This window comes from Megalops cyprinoides, chromosome 23, assembly GCF_013368585.1.
Source record: "Megalops cyprinoides isolate fMegCyp1 chromosome 23, fMegCyp1.pri, whole genome shotgun sequence".
NCBI classification, from domain to species: domain Eukaryota; kingdom Metazoa; phylum Chordata; class Actinopteri; order Elopiformes; family Megalopidae; genus Megalops; species Megalops cyprinoides.
In genome coordinates this window covers 3206074-3222149 of record NC_050605.1, presented here as the reverse complement: position 1 = coordinate 3222149, position 16076 = coordinate 3206074, and the positions used below count along the sequence as shown (strand labels likewise).

Below are 16076 nucleotides of genomic sequence, written 5' to 3'. Positions count from 1 at the left end.
AGTATCCTCTTTTGTATAAGGAAGTAAACATCTACTAAATCTTATTTCAGTGTTGATATTCAGGACTGCAATACTAGTCTACCTGATTTCATCTTCACAGGAGAATAATACAAGCACATGTACTTCACAGAGTACTCAAGGTATTCCTCAACAATTATTAATCAGTGATTAGTATTTATGACAGTGTATTCAGGAAAGAACAACGGTACTTCAAAGGTACAAATGTTTATTGATTAAACATCCCATAAACATAAAAGATTAAATGTTTGTCCAGTTAGTAAAGTCATCTCGCCCTAACTTGGGGTGAGAAACAGTAATCTATGTCCACATATTTAAAATAACTGTCAAAATTATATTCAACAGTGACACAAATAAGGCCATGCTCTCTGGCCAGCTCCAAAACACGAGGATGTAACAGAGCCTGCCTCAGGTTTCGAATCATTTTAATGTCATCACTCGAGGCACCCCCTGGTATTGGCTCGTCTTGACGACGGGGCGCAGAGTAGGTCGGTTTCGTTAGTGGGCGTTAGGGAATGTTCTCGTCCCGGTCGCCATGGCGACGGTGGAATGCTAAAGCGTGACTCTGAGGGAAAGGGGTAAAGTGGGATGGCTGGAAGACTGGAAGGCTCTCACTGCTTGAGCACCGGCAGCTCATTGGGCTTGGCGAAGGCCTGAGTCATTCCCATGGCGTAGATGTAGACCTTGGAGTCCACTATGATGTTCTCCTTCTGCAACAACTCTGCAGGTGGGTGAGGGAAGGTTATCACAGTGATCACACAGATATTCAGCACAGTAAATCATCACACACTCATCCTTAGATTGGTGGCAGATGCAAGACTAAAAAGAGTCTGCATGGTACTCTAATGCACCTGAATAGTTCCATATGCACATAGCTATAAACCAGACAATGTTTCAATCCCTGGGAATAACAAAGACCCCCAGGGATCAAAATGTCCATCACATAACGACAACCATTACCTTTGACAGCGGTCTTATGTATCAGCTCTGTGTCAAGCCTACAACCACTCTGGTATAACCATTTTTACATTTTCTGTGTATTTAGTGATTTTGCAGACACTCCTTTACAGAGGCAAGCATACCAGTGTGCAGCCAATGAATTAGCAGGAAGGTTCATGTAGAACACAAGAGATGGCATTGAACAAGCATGTCCTGAACTGAGATAACGTATGCACAGGGGCGAGCAATCAAAAGCAGCGGTTGAGTCATCCGCTCAATCGGTGTGCAGTGGCCCTTTCTAATTTGAAGTTCTCCTTCAAATTCAGCATCGGTTTGGTGGATCTTAAGAAGAGGCTCTGAACAATGAGCGTCTGTTTCATCTGCCTCGACCAACTAAATGTGTGAAACAAACCAGAAGACACTTCTGTATTGAACATGTGCAGCCACCGCATTGTCTTGCTCTACATTGTCTGGTATTCAACAGCTCCACTGACAAATGGGATAACACATCTAGCACTACCTATGTTGTTATAGGAGCCATTTTAAATTAGATTATGGCTGGGCGTTTCATAAGCAATGAAGCCACACCCTCACCTTGGATCACAGCTGGCTGGGAAAATAAGGGTGTGTGTAATACCGGCAAAATGACACATTAACACATAGCTGGTAAATGATGACACGCTGACAAAAGTGTCACCAAGCCACCATTAAGACTCCCTCTGTTCTCACCTACAAAATCAACTGAGGCTGACTGCACACTTCCGGTGGCAAAAACACAATGCTAATCTGTCTCTGTCACCTAACCAGAGTCTAACCTGGACTAACCAGAGTCATGGGTCAAAGAGAACTCAATTCATCTTAATTCGGCTGACTCCCGTTTCAACGTCTCAAACTCAGAACTTTGATCTTATCCACTCGCCCCAGAATAAAGGGATTAGCGCGGATGACTAGGGAAATGAATGGGATTATCTCTCATCAGGAAGAGGAAAGCATGCTGCTAATGGGTATTTCACGACATAGGGTCACGCACCAGCGGTGCTACACACGCTTGCTACACAGCGGGTCAAAGATTCTGATGAACTAACCTGAGAAGATACAGCAAATGACCAGAAAAGATAACACGACAATCTCACAGATTAAAAACAATGAATTGTTCTCGTATCTACAGAACCTTAACAAAGCTTAATTAACTTGGAGCAGCAGTGACTTACCGTCAATTTTATTCTGAAATTCGTTGAGAGGTAGAAGGATGACATCCACGAATTCTGTAATACAAAGCAGAATAAGGGCAAATAAGCTTTCTGAATATGAGAATACATTTACATTTACATTTATTCATTTGGCAGACACTTTTATCCAAAGCGACTTACATAGGTTACAGTTTTTTACAATGTTATCCATTTATACAGCTGGATATTTACTGAGGCAACCGTGGGTTAAGTTCCTTTGCTCAAGGGTACAGCAGCAGTGTCCCAGCGGCGATTGAACCGGCTCCTGAGTCCTGCTCCTTAACCACTATGCTACACTGCCGCATAACCACTATGCATAACAGATAAAGCAAGCATGAAAATTAAATACAGATGAACAAATAAATATCCATACCTCCATCTCCTAGAAAAAAAAAAGACAAGAAAAGGAGTTGTTAGACATTTGTTTACAAGAACAAATATATGAATCTATCCACAGTGATTTAAAAAACATATCTTCACATATTTATTGTCAAACGTGCACAGCCGGGCATTTGCTGGAGCAACTTAGGAGTAGTGATCTTGCCATACTGTACTCCATTTTACCACTGCATTCCATTTCAGTCCATTTATTCCACTGAAGTACTGTGGGTAAAGCAATGTTCCATCAAGGATTCAAACCCACAACCATCTGGTTATGATTCAATATTCTATCTGGTATTCAAAGCAAATACCCTGTTGTCAGGAGTTCAGCCCCCTGACCACTCCTCTACTTAACAGTACTCACATACGCCGGGCTGTCTCACCTAACTGCTGTGTAGGATTGAGGTTTTCGGGGTCGTCCCCATTGATGTTCACCATGACAATCTGAGTGGTGCAGTTAGACAGGCCCGGGTCCAGACACGTAACTACAGAAACAGAGATGACTGATATGTTACCAGGGAAACACACAGAGGTAGGGCTGTCCCCTAATAGTCGACCAAACATTAGTCGATGAGAAGAGTCTTAGTCGACCAAGTTTTCATTGGTCGGTTAGTCGCAGAAAAACAAAACCCTCAAACTCCATTCGGGAGCTGCGCCTTGTTGTTAAAAAGTTATTATACTATACTGGGCAGGAAATCATCCAAAGTGTGGGATCATTTCCAGCGAGTAAAGGACAACCCCAAGAAGGTGACATGCAAACTCTGCATGCAAAGATTCCCCTATCACTCGTCAACCTCAAACATGATTTATCATCTGAAACATGTAGGGGAGAGCTGGATGAAAGTAACACGGCAATTTTCTCTGAGCCCATACAAGTCTGATATGCCTGACTGCATCAGGATGTACAACATGCAACACTTACCAGAACCCCAAAAAATCACGTGGATACATCGTAATTTCGCGGAGTTATACCCGAGAAGCTGTTTTCGATCACGGAAAGTAAATTCACTCAAGCGGTAATTTTTTTTGAATGACAAGTTGTGTGTATTGTTTCATGTGTCAAAGTCATAATCATTTGACAGATTAATTAGTACTTTAACACATCCTGAAGTTTGCCATGTCAGTTTCTCAGTTTAGAAGCAAGTCAGAATTAACTGTCAGGAGTCATTGTCGGGACGACTGTAACAGTTGTTTCTTTCGTCCCTCTACAATAACAGCTATATTTATTATATTATTATACCGAAGTCGTTCCACATTTGTACAAAATAGTACCTGGTACTGACAGAACACACACGTGAGTTGTTGATCACAACGAAAATTAGTTTCTGTCTGTAACGTTATCTTTTAAAATGACGTTTATCTGAAAAGTGTTACTTTTGTCCTGGCTCTCCCCTAAGTAGCCTAACGTTATATTATCTCTTTCGCACGTAACTTATTTTTATGCTATGTAGCGTGCTGTGACGTTACATGGTTTGATATGTTTTCATTAGCGTTATTAAGCTTCTCATGGTTATCAGTTAGCATTTGCTACAGTTTTTAACGTTAAATCACTGTTTCCTCAAAGCTAAAATTAGCTAGAATTTTTCAAATCTAGTGTTCTAATCGCACTGGTTTTAGCATACACGCTAAACGGCTAATCACTCTGGTGTGACCTTACGGACGAAAGGGTTATTCCATCATGCTAAATAATTAATGGCCTAATTAACATTAACGAATTGCAAAGTTAAGGCTATATGCAGCTAAATAAATATATTGTCATATGCGCTACTGGCTTGTGGGGACTGGGGATGCTAAATTACCTTGCTTACTGCATGTTAAACTTCATGTTCTGTTTTGTATTTATCATTTGTTTTAAAAGTTATTGTACTGGTGTTACAAGTTCATAAGTTGTATTATGTTATACTGTGTTTAAATAAATTAACAAAAACGGGAACAACAGGAAGCAGCTTACCTGGGGTGACGCCCACCACCTCCCCCGTGTACCCCGTCTCCTCCTTCAGCTCCCTGAGAGCGGCCGTCGCCGAGCTCTCATTGTCGTCAATGAGCCCTGAGGCGGGGAGAGCACACAAATTCAATGTGAGACTCACTCCAACACCACCCCACACAGGATGTCACAGGATCAGTGGCATATCAGCATTAACACAAAGATACTATGACAGTTGTTCCCCTGAAGAGAGGCTTGAGTAGCTTTTCTGATGGGAATGATTTATATGATTATTACATTACATTATTGTTCTTATTGAGAGTGACTTACATAGGTTACAATTTTTACACGTTACCCATTTATACAGCTGGATATTTGCTGAGGCAGTTTTGGTTACCTTGCCCAAGGGTACAGCAGCAGTGCCCCAGTGAGGGATTGAACCGGTAACCTTTCAGTTACGAGTCCTGCTCCTTACCACTGTGCTATACTGCTGGATAATAACTCTTCTGAGTGAATGTTTTATTACTGGATTTAGCAGGCTCACGTTCTACTACTGGAACGTATTTTATGAACTCCTGGCCACGCTGCCGAATATGAATGAAATTCTTGTCCTTTGTTCCAAGCAACTACAGGCTAAAAATTAGCACAAGTGCATGATCACATGTTTTGTTCATATGGTCATGGCTGAAGAGCGGACTCACCTGCTGGGAACTCGAGAGTGTAGCATCCCATTGGTGGTCGGAATTGCTTCACCATGACAACACAGTCTTTGTGGAGGGTTCTCTTCAGAAGGGCGAAAATTCCCACACCTGTGAGGGCAGAGAGAGAGGAAATCCCATTTGTTTATTCATCCCTTGCTTCCCTCCCCTCCACTTTCTTATCTCTGGACTTTGCGTACCGTCGGCCTTCGTGTTAGCCTGCCTCGTCGTCCTCTTTGCGGTCTCCCAGGTCCTAGACACACAGGAAGAACCTTCACTGCTTTGTGTATAACTGGGCTTTCAAGCCAGTTTGATGGGGGAACTCAACCCCCTGATGTTCCAAAACATTTCTTTACGTCCTACTTCCCTCAACACTGATTTTGTCATTTAGCCACTTAGCAGACACTCTTATCCAGCGTGACTTCCAATGCACAAACACAAAGTACATTTAACAAAACAGCATGAAATACCACACAAAACAATAACATGTCCATTGTGTGGACATGTACAGTGAAACGCACTTCATTATTATCCACCTCTAATTCCAAAAAAGTTGGGACGGTAAATGAAATGCAAATAAAAACAGAAAGCAGTAATTTGTAAAATTATTTTGACTTGTATTCAAAGAAAAACAGTATAAAGACAAGGCATTTCATGTTTTACCTAATCAACTTCATTGTTTTCTGAAGATATACGTTTATTCTGAAATTTATGCCTGCAACATGTTCCAAAAAAGTTGGGACAGGGGCAATTTAGGACTAATAACAATGTGACAAGTTGAAATAACAACGTGATGTGAAACAGGTGATGTTAAACAGGTGAGGCAATCGTGTTATAGTTATAAGAATCCTCCAAGAAAGGCCTAGTCCTTCAAGAGCAAGGATGGGTCGCGGCTTGCCAATTTGCCAACAGATGTGTCAGCGAATAATCCAGCACTTTGAGAACAATGTTCCCCAAAGACAAATGGGTAGGATTTTGGGCATCTCATCCTCTACAGTACAAAATATAATTAAAAGAATCAAGGAATCAAGGAACATTCAAGGAATCCGGTCAAATCTCAGTGCGTAAAGGGCACTTCTGAATGCGCGTGATCACCAATCCCTCAGACATCACCGTCTTAAAAATCATCATGCGTCTATAATGGATATCATGACATGGGCTTCAGAATACTTTGGTTAACCTTTGTTAGTCAACACCATTTGCTGCTGCATCTACAGATGCAAGTTAAGGCTTTACTATGCAAAGCAGAAGCCATACATCAACACTGTCCAGAAGCGCCTCCGACTTCCCTGGGCTTGGTCTCATCTGAGATGGACAGTAGCACAGTGGAAGCATGTTTTGTGGTCCGATGAGTCAACATTTTGAATAGTTTTTGGACAAACCAGCCGTCGTGTTCTGTGGGCCAAAGAGGAAAAGGACCATCCAAGCTGTTTTCAGTGTCAGGTCCAAAAGCCAGCATCTGTCATGGTATGGGTGTGTCAATGCCCATGGCATGGGCAACTTGCACATCTGTGAGGGCACCATTAATGGAGAAAGATATATACAAATTTTGCAGCAACACATCCAGATGTCGTCTTCTCCAGGGATGTCCCTGCATTTTCCAGCAGAACAACGCCAAACCACATTCTGCCTGGATTACAAGTGCATGGCTGCATAAGCAGAGAGTGCGGGTGCTGAACTGTCCTGACCTGTCTACGATTGACAAAGCGTGACGCATTATGAAGCACAAAATACAGCAACGAAGGCCCCATACAATTGTGCAGCTGAAGAGCTTTTTGGTCTTTTTTGGAGCGTGTTGCAGTCATCAGATTTGAAATGAGTGTATATTTTCAAAAAACTATTAAATTCACAAGGTAAAACATCAAATAATGTGTTGTTATAGTGTTTTCAATATAGTACAGGGTGAATAGAATTTAGAAATCACTCCTTTTTGTTTTTATTAGCATTTTCCATACTGTCCCAACTTTTTTTGGAATTGGGGTTGTAAGAATGGAAAAAAAAACTACAAACAATAAAACTACAATATATAAAAATTACATAAAGATGGATGTAATAACATTAGGGTACAGGAAATGGAGCACAATTTGATTTTATTTGCATGAGTTGAGGTGCTCACTTGCTGAGTGTGTCTAAGAGGGGAAAAGGGAAGGAAAGAGCTGTTTGGAATTGGATTCACAGTTTTAATCAGGGCAAGGACAACACACAAGCACAACTAAGACCTCCTGGAAGAGCTAATGTCGTCCATTCAGCTGCTAAACCACCTTTATATATGCTCTGGGGAATCAGCTCAGCTTACAGATATCCCTCACCATTAGGTTATTACATGATTACACTTGCAATGACCGCAACACCACCTGACTGATGGGATGCAATTAAGGGCTCAAAAAAGATGAGCTGAACACTAAAATTTATGATAACCTGGTTGACCTGCTACCAAACCCTCTATAGAGAATACCTTGTATTTCCAGAGGGGTCCACATAGGTGGTCTTCTCCAGTTTGACCCATTTTCCTGCTGCAATAACCTATATAGAGAATACTGTATATAAACCACATGTATGACATTCAAAAACAGACATGTTGAAAAATGAAAGCCACCTGAATGACCATTTACTGTGTATGCAGCTATGTATCTTAATGCAAAAACAATGTGCTTTGACGAGGGGCACCCCTTGTCCGATGATATGGAAAGCTAATGTGACTAATTTATTGGACGTCGGTACAACTGTGTCTTGAGATTATTTGCGAAGTACTTACGACTGCGATTTAAATACCTGTTCTGATTAGTACCCATGAAAAAAGGAATATCTTACCTCCTCTTTAACTACGTGCGGTACAGCAGTTGCCTTTTTAAGATCGACTCCCTCGTTGCTCATTTTTCTCCAGTTTAGATTACCCCTCTTTGTTTAAGTCACAACTGCTCGAGTACACACAGCCTTATCTGGTTGCGTGCTGATAGGAATTGATCGACTTCGATGAAACGCGCTCAGCAGGCCTACAATAGAATTTAAACCATTAGAACGAACGGAAGATTCAATTCACCCGAGTACTGCAATACACTATCACGTACGCGAGGTTGCCAGCTCCCTCTACGTTTGCATTACAAGTCATTCCGCATTTATTTTGTCATCTACAAGAAGTGCGTATACAGCTAGGAAGCTGTGTCACAATTAACAAATCAAATCAATGCAGTTTACTCACATTCAGAAACTTCGTATGATTTAGTCAAAGTCCCCTTCAGTGTTAATTCATCCAAGTGTTACCTCATCCAAGTCCCCGCCCACTTGTGCACCATAAACCCATCCCCCTATGAAACATTATGTGCCTTATATAATTATACTCGTTATTCTACCTATTGTAATCATTACAAGTAACGAAACTCCAATTTACAAGAGGTAGTTTTTTTAGTTATCGTCTAAAGCACCTAAAGTTGCTAACGGGTACAGAAATTTGTGACGGAACCTTTCGCAGCTCGATCCGTTTTGTGGGTGAGGAGATTTTACAGCTGGATACACTGTCTGTGGCTGAAGCATGAAGAAAGAACAGGTTGTAAACTGTCAGTTTTCGGTTTGGTATCCTATATTCAAGAAACATACGATTAAAAGGTAACCATCAGCTTTCTCTCTGTCAACAAATGTTGGAATACCAGTTTGGACAACTTGCTTGATTGCAAAAAATAATGCGCAGCTTCCTCAGATCAGCTAACTAGTTAGCATCGTGCATAAACTAGTTACAGTACAAGTGACAATAGAGTAAATTGGTTGATTGGAAAGAAAGATGTATTATTTCGTACCAATTACACAGTTGTTATCTAACGATCTATGTAACCTATTGTGTGGTGTGAGGCAGTCATCAGTCAAAACTTAAACCTTTATTCTCATTTATAACAATTACATGGACAACGAAAGCGGCCCCCAGTAAGTTTTAAATCAGTACCACAGCTGTGAAAAATTGTGTTCCGGTAGCATACTAAAAATAGATTACTGTAAGCGCTAATACACGGAAAATGGCATGAAGAATTCGTAAGACTTTTCTGTGAAAATAGCTTGTGTAATGCAGGAACAATTTCGAATTGATGTGCTAGCATTAAATGAACCGAGCTCCCATTTCGTATGAAAGCACATATGCCTTTTCGTTGGCAATGTGGCTTGTCATGATCACGCCTTATTTAAATTAATTATATGATTATTGTATTATATATATTATCTATTCACCTGGGCATGTTGTCATCACTGTTTCTCTTCATCCCAGCTTGATTCTTCCTTTGCCTCAGAATGTGATTGAATATTTACTCGACGACGGGACCCTTGTAGTTCCTGAGAGGTAAGCTTGTCACTTTTCCGTTGTGCCTCACCTTGATGACTGTGGTGTAACTGCACTTAAATCAGTCCTTGTCGTTCATATTTGCCTTTGAAACAATACAGCACTGTTCAATAACCGCAAATTTTCTATTGAAAACAGCACCCAACAGCCAGCAACAAATTGCAATGACTCTGACTTGGAGGAAGACATCCAGGTAAGGCGTGAAATATTATAATATCACATCCAATAAATATTTTGAAAATGCAGTTTTCTTATTGGTTGTTGAGTTGTTGTAGCTAAACAAGTTGTGTGACTGTATGTTCTCATGTTTGCTGAGATCCATGTTAAAGTTGTCTCATTTCATGTGTTTTTCATTGCGTTACAGTGGTCAGATGATGAGACAACGACTACTGTCACAGTAAGTCAACATGTCCAATCCTGTGCTTGAGGAATTCTGTCTGTGCTGAACATTTGCATATATCAAACCTTCCCATTTAAAATGGGTCATGGCATTAACATGGACACAGAAAAGTAAAGAGAATTGATTTGGATATTTCTGTTATAGCTGTTGCTGTAGTCATAGCTATTCTAGTAGCTCTGTAGCTGTAGCTCTAGTCATAACCATTCTAGTACCGCATAGCTGTGGAATAGACACTTACAGTTGCTTTTTTCTGCAACTCAGGCTCCAGAGTTCCCAGAATTCACTTCCAAAGTGCAGGAGGCCATAAATGCCCTGGGAGGCAGGGTATTCCCCAAACTGAATTGGAGTTCTCCACGGGTGAGTGCCACACCACACCTCACAGAAAACATGACAGGGAATTTCACAAACCAAAATTCTCGTTCAAGGGGTAGCAATTACAACACTGTGCTCAAGGTGGTAGTAGTGGTTTTTGGGTCAACAGATGACAAAAGTCTTACTCACACATTACTTAACATATTACATTATGTGTGTAGTTGGTGCTGTTCAGGCTGAGTACATGCAGCCAGACTGACGCGTCAAACCCAGTTAACCGTCAAGACCGCAGATCAGACCAGGCCTTTTTTTCAACACTGCTGTCTTACTCTGCTGAATTCTGAATGCTGTGTGTTTGAAGTGCAGGATAAACACAGCTCATATCCTTTTGAGTGGGTTTTTTACCTTGATTTCATCTGTACAAGGCAATGTGTAAAATGTGAACCATAATAATACATCACCCTGCAGTTAGATGGCGATGTGTAAAATGCTAACTGTGCTAACTCATCACCCTGCATTTAGATGGCAATGTGTAAAATGTTAACTGTGCTAACACATCATCCTGCAGTTAGATAGCTATGTGTAAAACGCTAACTGTGCTAACACATCATCCTGCAGTTAGGTGGCGATGTGTAAAATGCTAACTGTGCTAACTCATTATACTGCAGTGAGGTGGCAATGTGTAAAATGCCAACCATGCTAACTTGTGACCCTGCAGTGAAAGGGCAATGTTTAAAATGCTAACCATGATAACACATCACCCCCGGCCTACATGAGCTGCACGTGTTGTCTCCCTCCAGGATGCGAACTGGATCGCCCTGAACAGCTCCCTGCAGTGCCACAGCCTGAGCGACGTCTTCCTGCTCTTCAAGAGCTCTGACTTCATCACGCACGACCTGACCCAGCCGTGAGTGCCGGTCTGAACCGTTTGCTAGAATGGGTCACGTGGTTCAGAGGCCCAAAGTTAGCCTGAACAACAGCAGCCTGTGCACGTGACTCTTTAAACAGCTCGCTCAGGCACCCAGTGGTAGTGTCTGTGCTGATTCCGGGAAAGCGTGCTCTGGCATCTCTCCATAATGTCTTGTAATTGACATGTGGCGTTACACTCAGTACACGGGTGTGATTTTAATGCTGAATAGATGGTTGTAATGTTCCTCCGGCCTCTGTTTTCTGCCAATGACAGAAGTGACCACGCCTCCCACCATCCCCTGAGCTCCGTCCAATTTCTCAGCCCTCCCCAGTGCTCTGATTATCTCTCAACAAACTCTCATTTTCAAAAAGATGATTGTGCCGGTTCTAAAAGTGCAGCTAGCTGTTGTGTACCTCAGACAACAGCATACACTGAGAGCTTTTAGAAGCTTTTCTTACTTTTTTCTTAGTTTTCCCTTCTGCACAAATTGTGCAGAGAAGGTACTTTGTATGTGAATGGATTGTCATTACACTTCACCGAAAAGCACCATGATGCAACAGGAAGCATAGCCATCTGTGTTTGTCACCATCTTTGGAAAATTGTTTTTCAGGTTCCTCTTGTGCAACGATGACTCCCCGGATCCAGAGATAAGCTTCGAGGTGCGTCTTTTTACCTCAGTGCTGTGTTTCCTCAACTTCACATATTGTAGCTCATTGTCTGTTCATTGCTTCTGCTGCACACTGAGACACAGCGCTGTGTTTCCCTCCACCCACAGCTCGTACTGAGGAAGTGGAGTGAACTCATTCCGGGAGGGGAGTTTCGGTGCTTCGTCAAGGAGAACAAGCTGATTGGTAAGTAACGGAGAGACCATTCAACCAGTCAAAGAGGAGGCAGGGAGTGGTTTTAGAGCTGGGATCAGTTTCATTTTAATGAAGTCAATTGAAAAATCTGCATAGAAAATGATGGGCAATTTTCTGTTCGTTAATTGAATTTCAGTTCCCTGAACTGAGTTTAAATGGAATTGACCCCAATATTGGTGAGGTGGCAAGTCAACTGATAGAGTTATAAAAGAAAATGAATAAGGTGGGAGGAGGTGTGAATGAGAGAAAACTGGTAAAACTAATAATGAGAGATACAAGGAGACAGAGCAAAGACCAAGGGACAGAGAGAAAGAAATCATGGGAAAAAGAAGTTTGGGGGTAGGGAAAGATGACAGACTGACTGTGTTATGGATGAATTGTGATAGTGTAGACAGGAAGGGCCTGTTGCCATGTGAGCATTCCACTGCCAGTGTGGTAACCCAGTCAGGGTGGGGTGTGATGCTGTGCATGTAGAGATACTGTATGTGTCTGAGCAGGGAAACATCCCTCACGATCTCCCGCCCCTTCCCCAGGTATCTCCCAGAGGGACTACACCCAGTACTACCAACACATCTCCAAGCAGAAGGACGACATCTGCCGCGCCATCCACGACTTCTTCAGGGATCACATCCAGTACAAATTCCTGGACGAGGACTGTGAGTGTGCATGTGGCTGTGTGCGTGCATACGTGATACCGCAGTGAGGGTATTGGCTGGCAGTTATGTTGATGGTGTGTGTATGTGTGTGTGTGTGTGTGTGTGTGTGTGTGTGTGTGTGTGTGTACGTACAGAACGGAGCAGATGTCATGTCTTTGGTGGTTAATTACAGCACCCATATAAACAGCTCTGACAGAGCTATTTAAATCCAGCCCTTGTCTGAATGACATCAGAGCCACTGTGGGTATACTGTATCAGGTGTCCTCTGTAAGACTTTGAGACGGTGCAATATTCGACACTTGTCCTTTGATACCAGTTTTAAACTAATCTGATATGCTGATTCTCTGATTATATTAAGTTAAAGTCATATATAAACATATTTCAAAAGTCAGTATGCTATATTTATGTAAGTACGTACTAATCCATATAACATGCTCTTTGTTGCAGTTGTTTTGGATGTGTACAGAGATAGTGAGGTAAGTAAGAGGTTGTTTTTGTCCTCTTAATTTTGCCTTTTGGTAATTTGATACCCTCTGGCTGCTGTTCCATTGTTCTGGGAGCTCAGTGTTGGTTACAGACTGTGCCCTGGTTGGACTCTAGAAGTGGAGCAAGCATGTGACCAGTTGTTTTTCAACCTGGAACATTTTTTTCATGCTTCAGCAAGTACACCAAATGCCATCTTTTGGTGTTTTTTAAAAGTCTCTGGTGTAGTGGTTGGCTCAGCCAGGCAGGTGTACAAGTTGAATAAACCAGTGTTTCATGTGACCGATGTGAAAACCTGCTGGGTTCGTTAAAGATCACAGAGACACTGAAGGACAGAGGCTCTTCAAACACAGGGAAGCCCTGCTGATAATAGGCAAAGCTTCAAACCAATCTGACTACCCATTTGCCTCTCTCTCTCTCGTACGCATATACCCTCACTCCTCACACACCCACAAATTTCTGTGCTGGTCAGAATATGAACCACGTGCCAATGGTAACTATGTGATCACATATGTTTCTCACCTGTGCCAACAGGGCAGGGTGTGGGTGATCGATCTGAACCCCTTTGGAGAGGTGACCGACTCCCTGCTTTTCACCTGGGAGGAGCTGACCAATCAGGTAGAAAGAGACCCTGACCAACAGGTAAGAGCTGACACCTCACCTCCGTCATATCCTAACATACCTTCATCTCCCAACATACCACACCTCCATTTCCAAGCAGGTTACTGATTTTTAGAGCAGTGAGCTAACAACTTCATACATCATACTTCATAGCATAACTAACTTTGCATTGGATTGAATGGATGGTCTTGTTTGGTATTTTGATGACACATTTCAGATTGAACACCATACTTTAGCTGTGCCCTCTTATGTTAATGTATTACAAGGCAGACTGAGTAAGGTGTCTTATAGTTCAGCATGTCCTGTCATGCCCCACACAGTAACAGAAATGTTGCCTATCTATGTGTCTGTCTGTCTGTCTGTCTGTACATGTGAATGTGTCTGTCTTTGTGTGACTGTGTGTGTGTGTGGTTCTACGCACAGGATGGCCCTGTGTTCCGCTACACCACCAGTGAGGTGACAGTGCAGCCCAGCCCCTGCCTCAGTTACCGGATGCCGCGTGATTTCGTCGACCTCTCCACCGGCGAGGACGCCTACAAGCTCATCGACTTCCTCAAACTGGTGAGAGGCTCCCTCTAAGAAGTGGGCCCAACCCACATGGCACCACATTCTGTGCTTAACAGACTGTCTCATTGTAACATCATGCATATACTGTAACTGTGTCACACAGCTAGGTTCACAGTGGTGTAAACTAAATAAACCTCCAAAGTGATGTCTTCAAGTAGGGATTAATGAGTGCAGGAGCTGAATATGTGGTCATAATATAGAATATCCGTCCTGCCACTATGCACATTGATTAATAGCTCTGGTTGGTCACTTGAGAGTTCTACGTTAGTGGTTTACTGAAAAGTAACATTTAACATTGAACAGAAAGGCTGCTTAACACACGTAGTACTGTTTGTGAAGCAGACTAATGTTGACATTAAGCTGACATGGATGTATTCTTTGTTTCTGCAGCAGAAAAACCAGCAAGAACAATCTGATGAAGAGGCGTGAATAACTAGGACAGCAGCAACGAAAGGCCAAGCGTTTTGGGAGTGTAATGCCTTCTGTACTTTGTAATGCCTTCTGAAGTGCAGAGGCTGAATGCTTGTAGATCATTGTCTATGTTTTATAGTTCTTTTTGACCGGACAGACAGATACTCCCTCTGTAGTATATTATCTTGGGTTCGGAATGGACTTGGGTTCTCAAAATCAATAGTGTTAACATACGGATGTTTATTTCATTTATTAAAGGCATGGGTAGTGTGTAGCAGTTAAGCTGAATTAGCGTTATGGTTTCATTGCTGAATGATTTCCTTTTGTGATGAAAAGTGAGGCTTGGCAATGTGGCCTGCTTGTGTTCAGAGTGTAGCAAAGGGTGGAATGGTTTAGAAGCCATTTTGGTGAAAAGGCTTGGAAGCCGTTTTGGCCAAAGGGCTTGGAAGCCATTTTGCTCTGTGTCTAGCAAAGCAGTATATGTCCAGACAAGTCAGCTGCGTGGAACCTCTGTCCACGTCACCTTTTATCTTCATTGGCCTTTTGAAGGAGCAACTCCATCACATCAGCGCTCCCTGCATTAACTAAAGGAAACACTGCGTTCTGAGAGAGGGGTTAAACATCATTTTGCGGAATCCCCAGCAAGGCTCTCAGAGCACCTCCGCAGTGCGTCGGGGGAACACATTGAGTTTTAAGGCCAGCGTATTTTTTGTTTTGTTTTTACACTGGCAAATTCAAGTACTTCTCATTTTTCATTTGATTTAGGCACTAACATATGCAACAAATTATTTGACTTTAAAAACAAAAATCTGAGGAAAACATTCCAGTCACAAACACTCACTCTACCGCTGCATATATTTATTTTGTACAGGAGTGTTTTCAGTGGAAAAGCCCCTGCTCTGTGAGGTGTTTCTGGAACTTAATCAGGGCTGGTGGAATAACAGTGCTAAATAAAGCTAGTAATAAAGCTTAAGTGTGTGAACCTCTGCTACTGTCTGCTGTCTACTGTCTACTGTCTCTGTCCACTTCTGAGGAAGACCATAAATGGCATAGCTTTTATAATGCTACAGTGTAAAATAATGATCACGGTGTTCTTTTTTGCTTTTGCACATTGTGGCCAGAATGAATAATTTAATATGAGCTTGTTATGGTTGGATAAGACAGCTTTGTGTTCTGAAACTGTTGGGACGTTTTTTGCATAGGATTTGTACAATTGCCTGTCAGGTCAGTCATATGAGAAAATGAATATTTATAGTTGGTAAAACTGATCCATACTATTTTGCTCATCATAATTAATGTAAAAGACTTCTCTCCTGTGTTGTATTGAGTCGCTAAAGCTGAATAAG

At 42.0% G+C, this 16076-nt stretch overlaps 2 protein-coding genes across 2 annotated transcripts; one reads left to right on the top strand and one right to left on the bottom strand.

Annotated features, from left to right (window-relative positions):
* Positions 1 to 274: 274 nt before the first annotated feature.
* Positions 275 to 8465, bottom strand: nudt5 (nudix (nucleoside diphosphate linked moiety X)-type motif 5). The gene is made up of 10 exons (XM_036518155.1): positions 8389 to 8465; positions 8001 to 8182; positions 7645 to 7712; positions 5390 to 5442; positions 5193 to 5300; positions 4519 to 4614; positions 2951 to 3052; positions 2560 to 2568; positions 2169 to 2222; positions 275 to 739 (listed from the first exon to the last, which is right to left on the bottom strand). Exons 2-10 carry the CDS (start codon positions 8061 to 8063, stop codon positions 630 to 632), a joined length of 663 nt encoding a protein of 220 aa, XP_036374048.1. The 5' UTR covers positions 8064 to 8182; positions 8389 to 8465; the 3' UTR covers positions 275 to 629.
* Positions 8466 to 8679: 214 nt separating this feature from the next.
* Positions 8680 to 15930, top strand: cdc123 (cell division cycle 123 homolog (S. cerevisiae)). The gene is made up of 13 exons (XM_036517996.1): positions 8680 to 8792; positions 9439 to 9510; positions 9649 to 9703; positions 9875 to 9907; positions 10172 to 10267; positions 11023 to 11129; positions 11743 to 11791; positions 11908 to 11983; positions 12526 to 12648; positions 13096 to 13124; positions 13666 to 13773; positions 14176 to 14313; positions 14710 to 15930. The coding sequence occupies exons 1-13, from the start codon at positions 8719 to 8721 to the stop codon at positions 14746 to 14748; spliced, it is 999 nt and encodes a 332-aa protein (XP_036373889.1). The 5' UTR covers positions 8680 to 8718; the 3' UTR covers positions 14749 to 15930.
* The last annotated feature ends 146 nt before the right edge of the window (positions 15931 to 16076 follow it).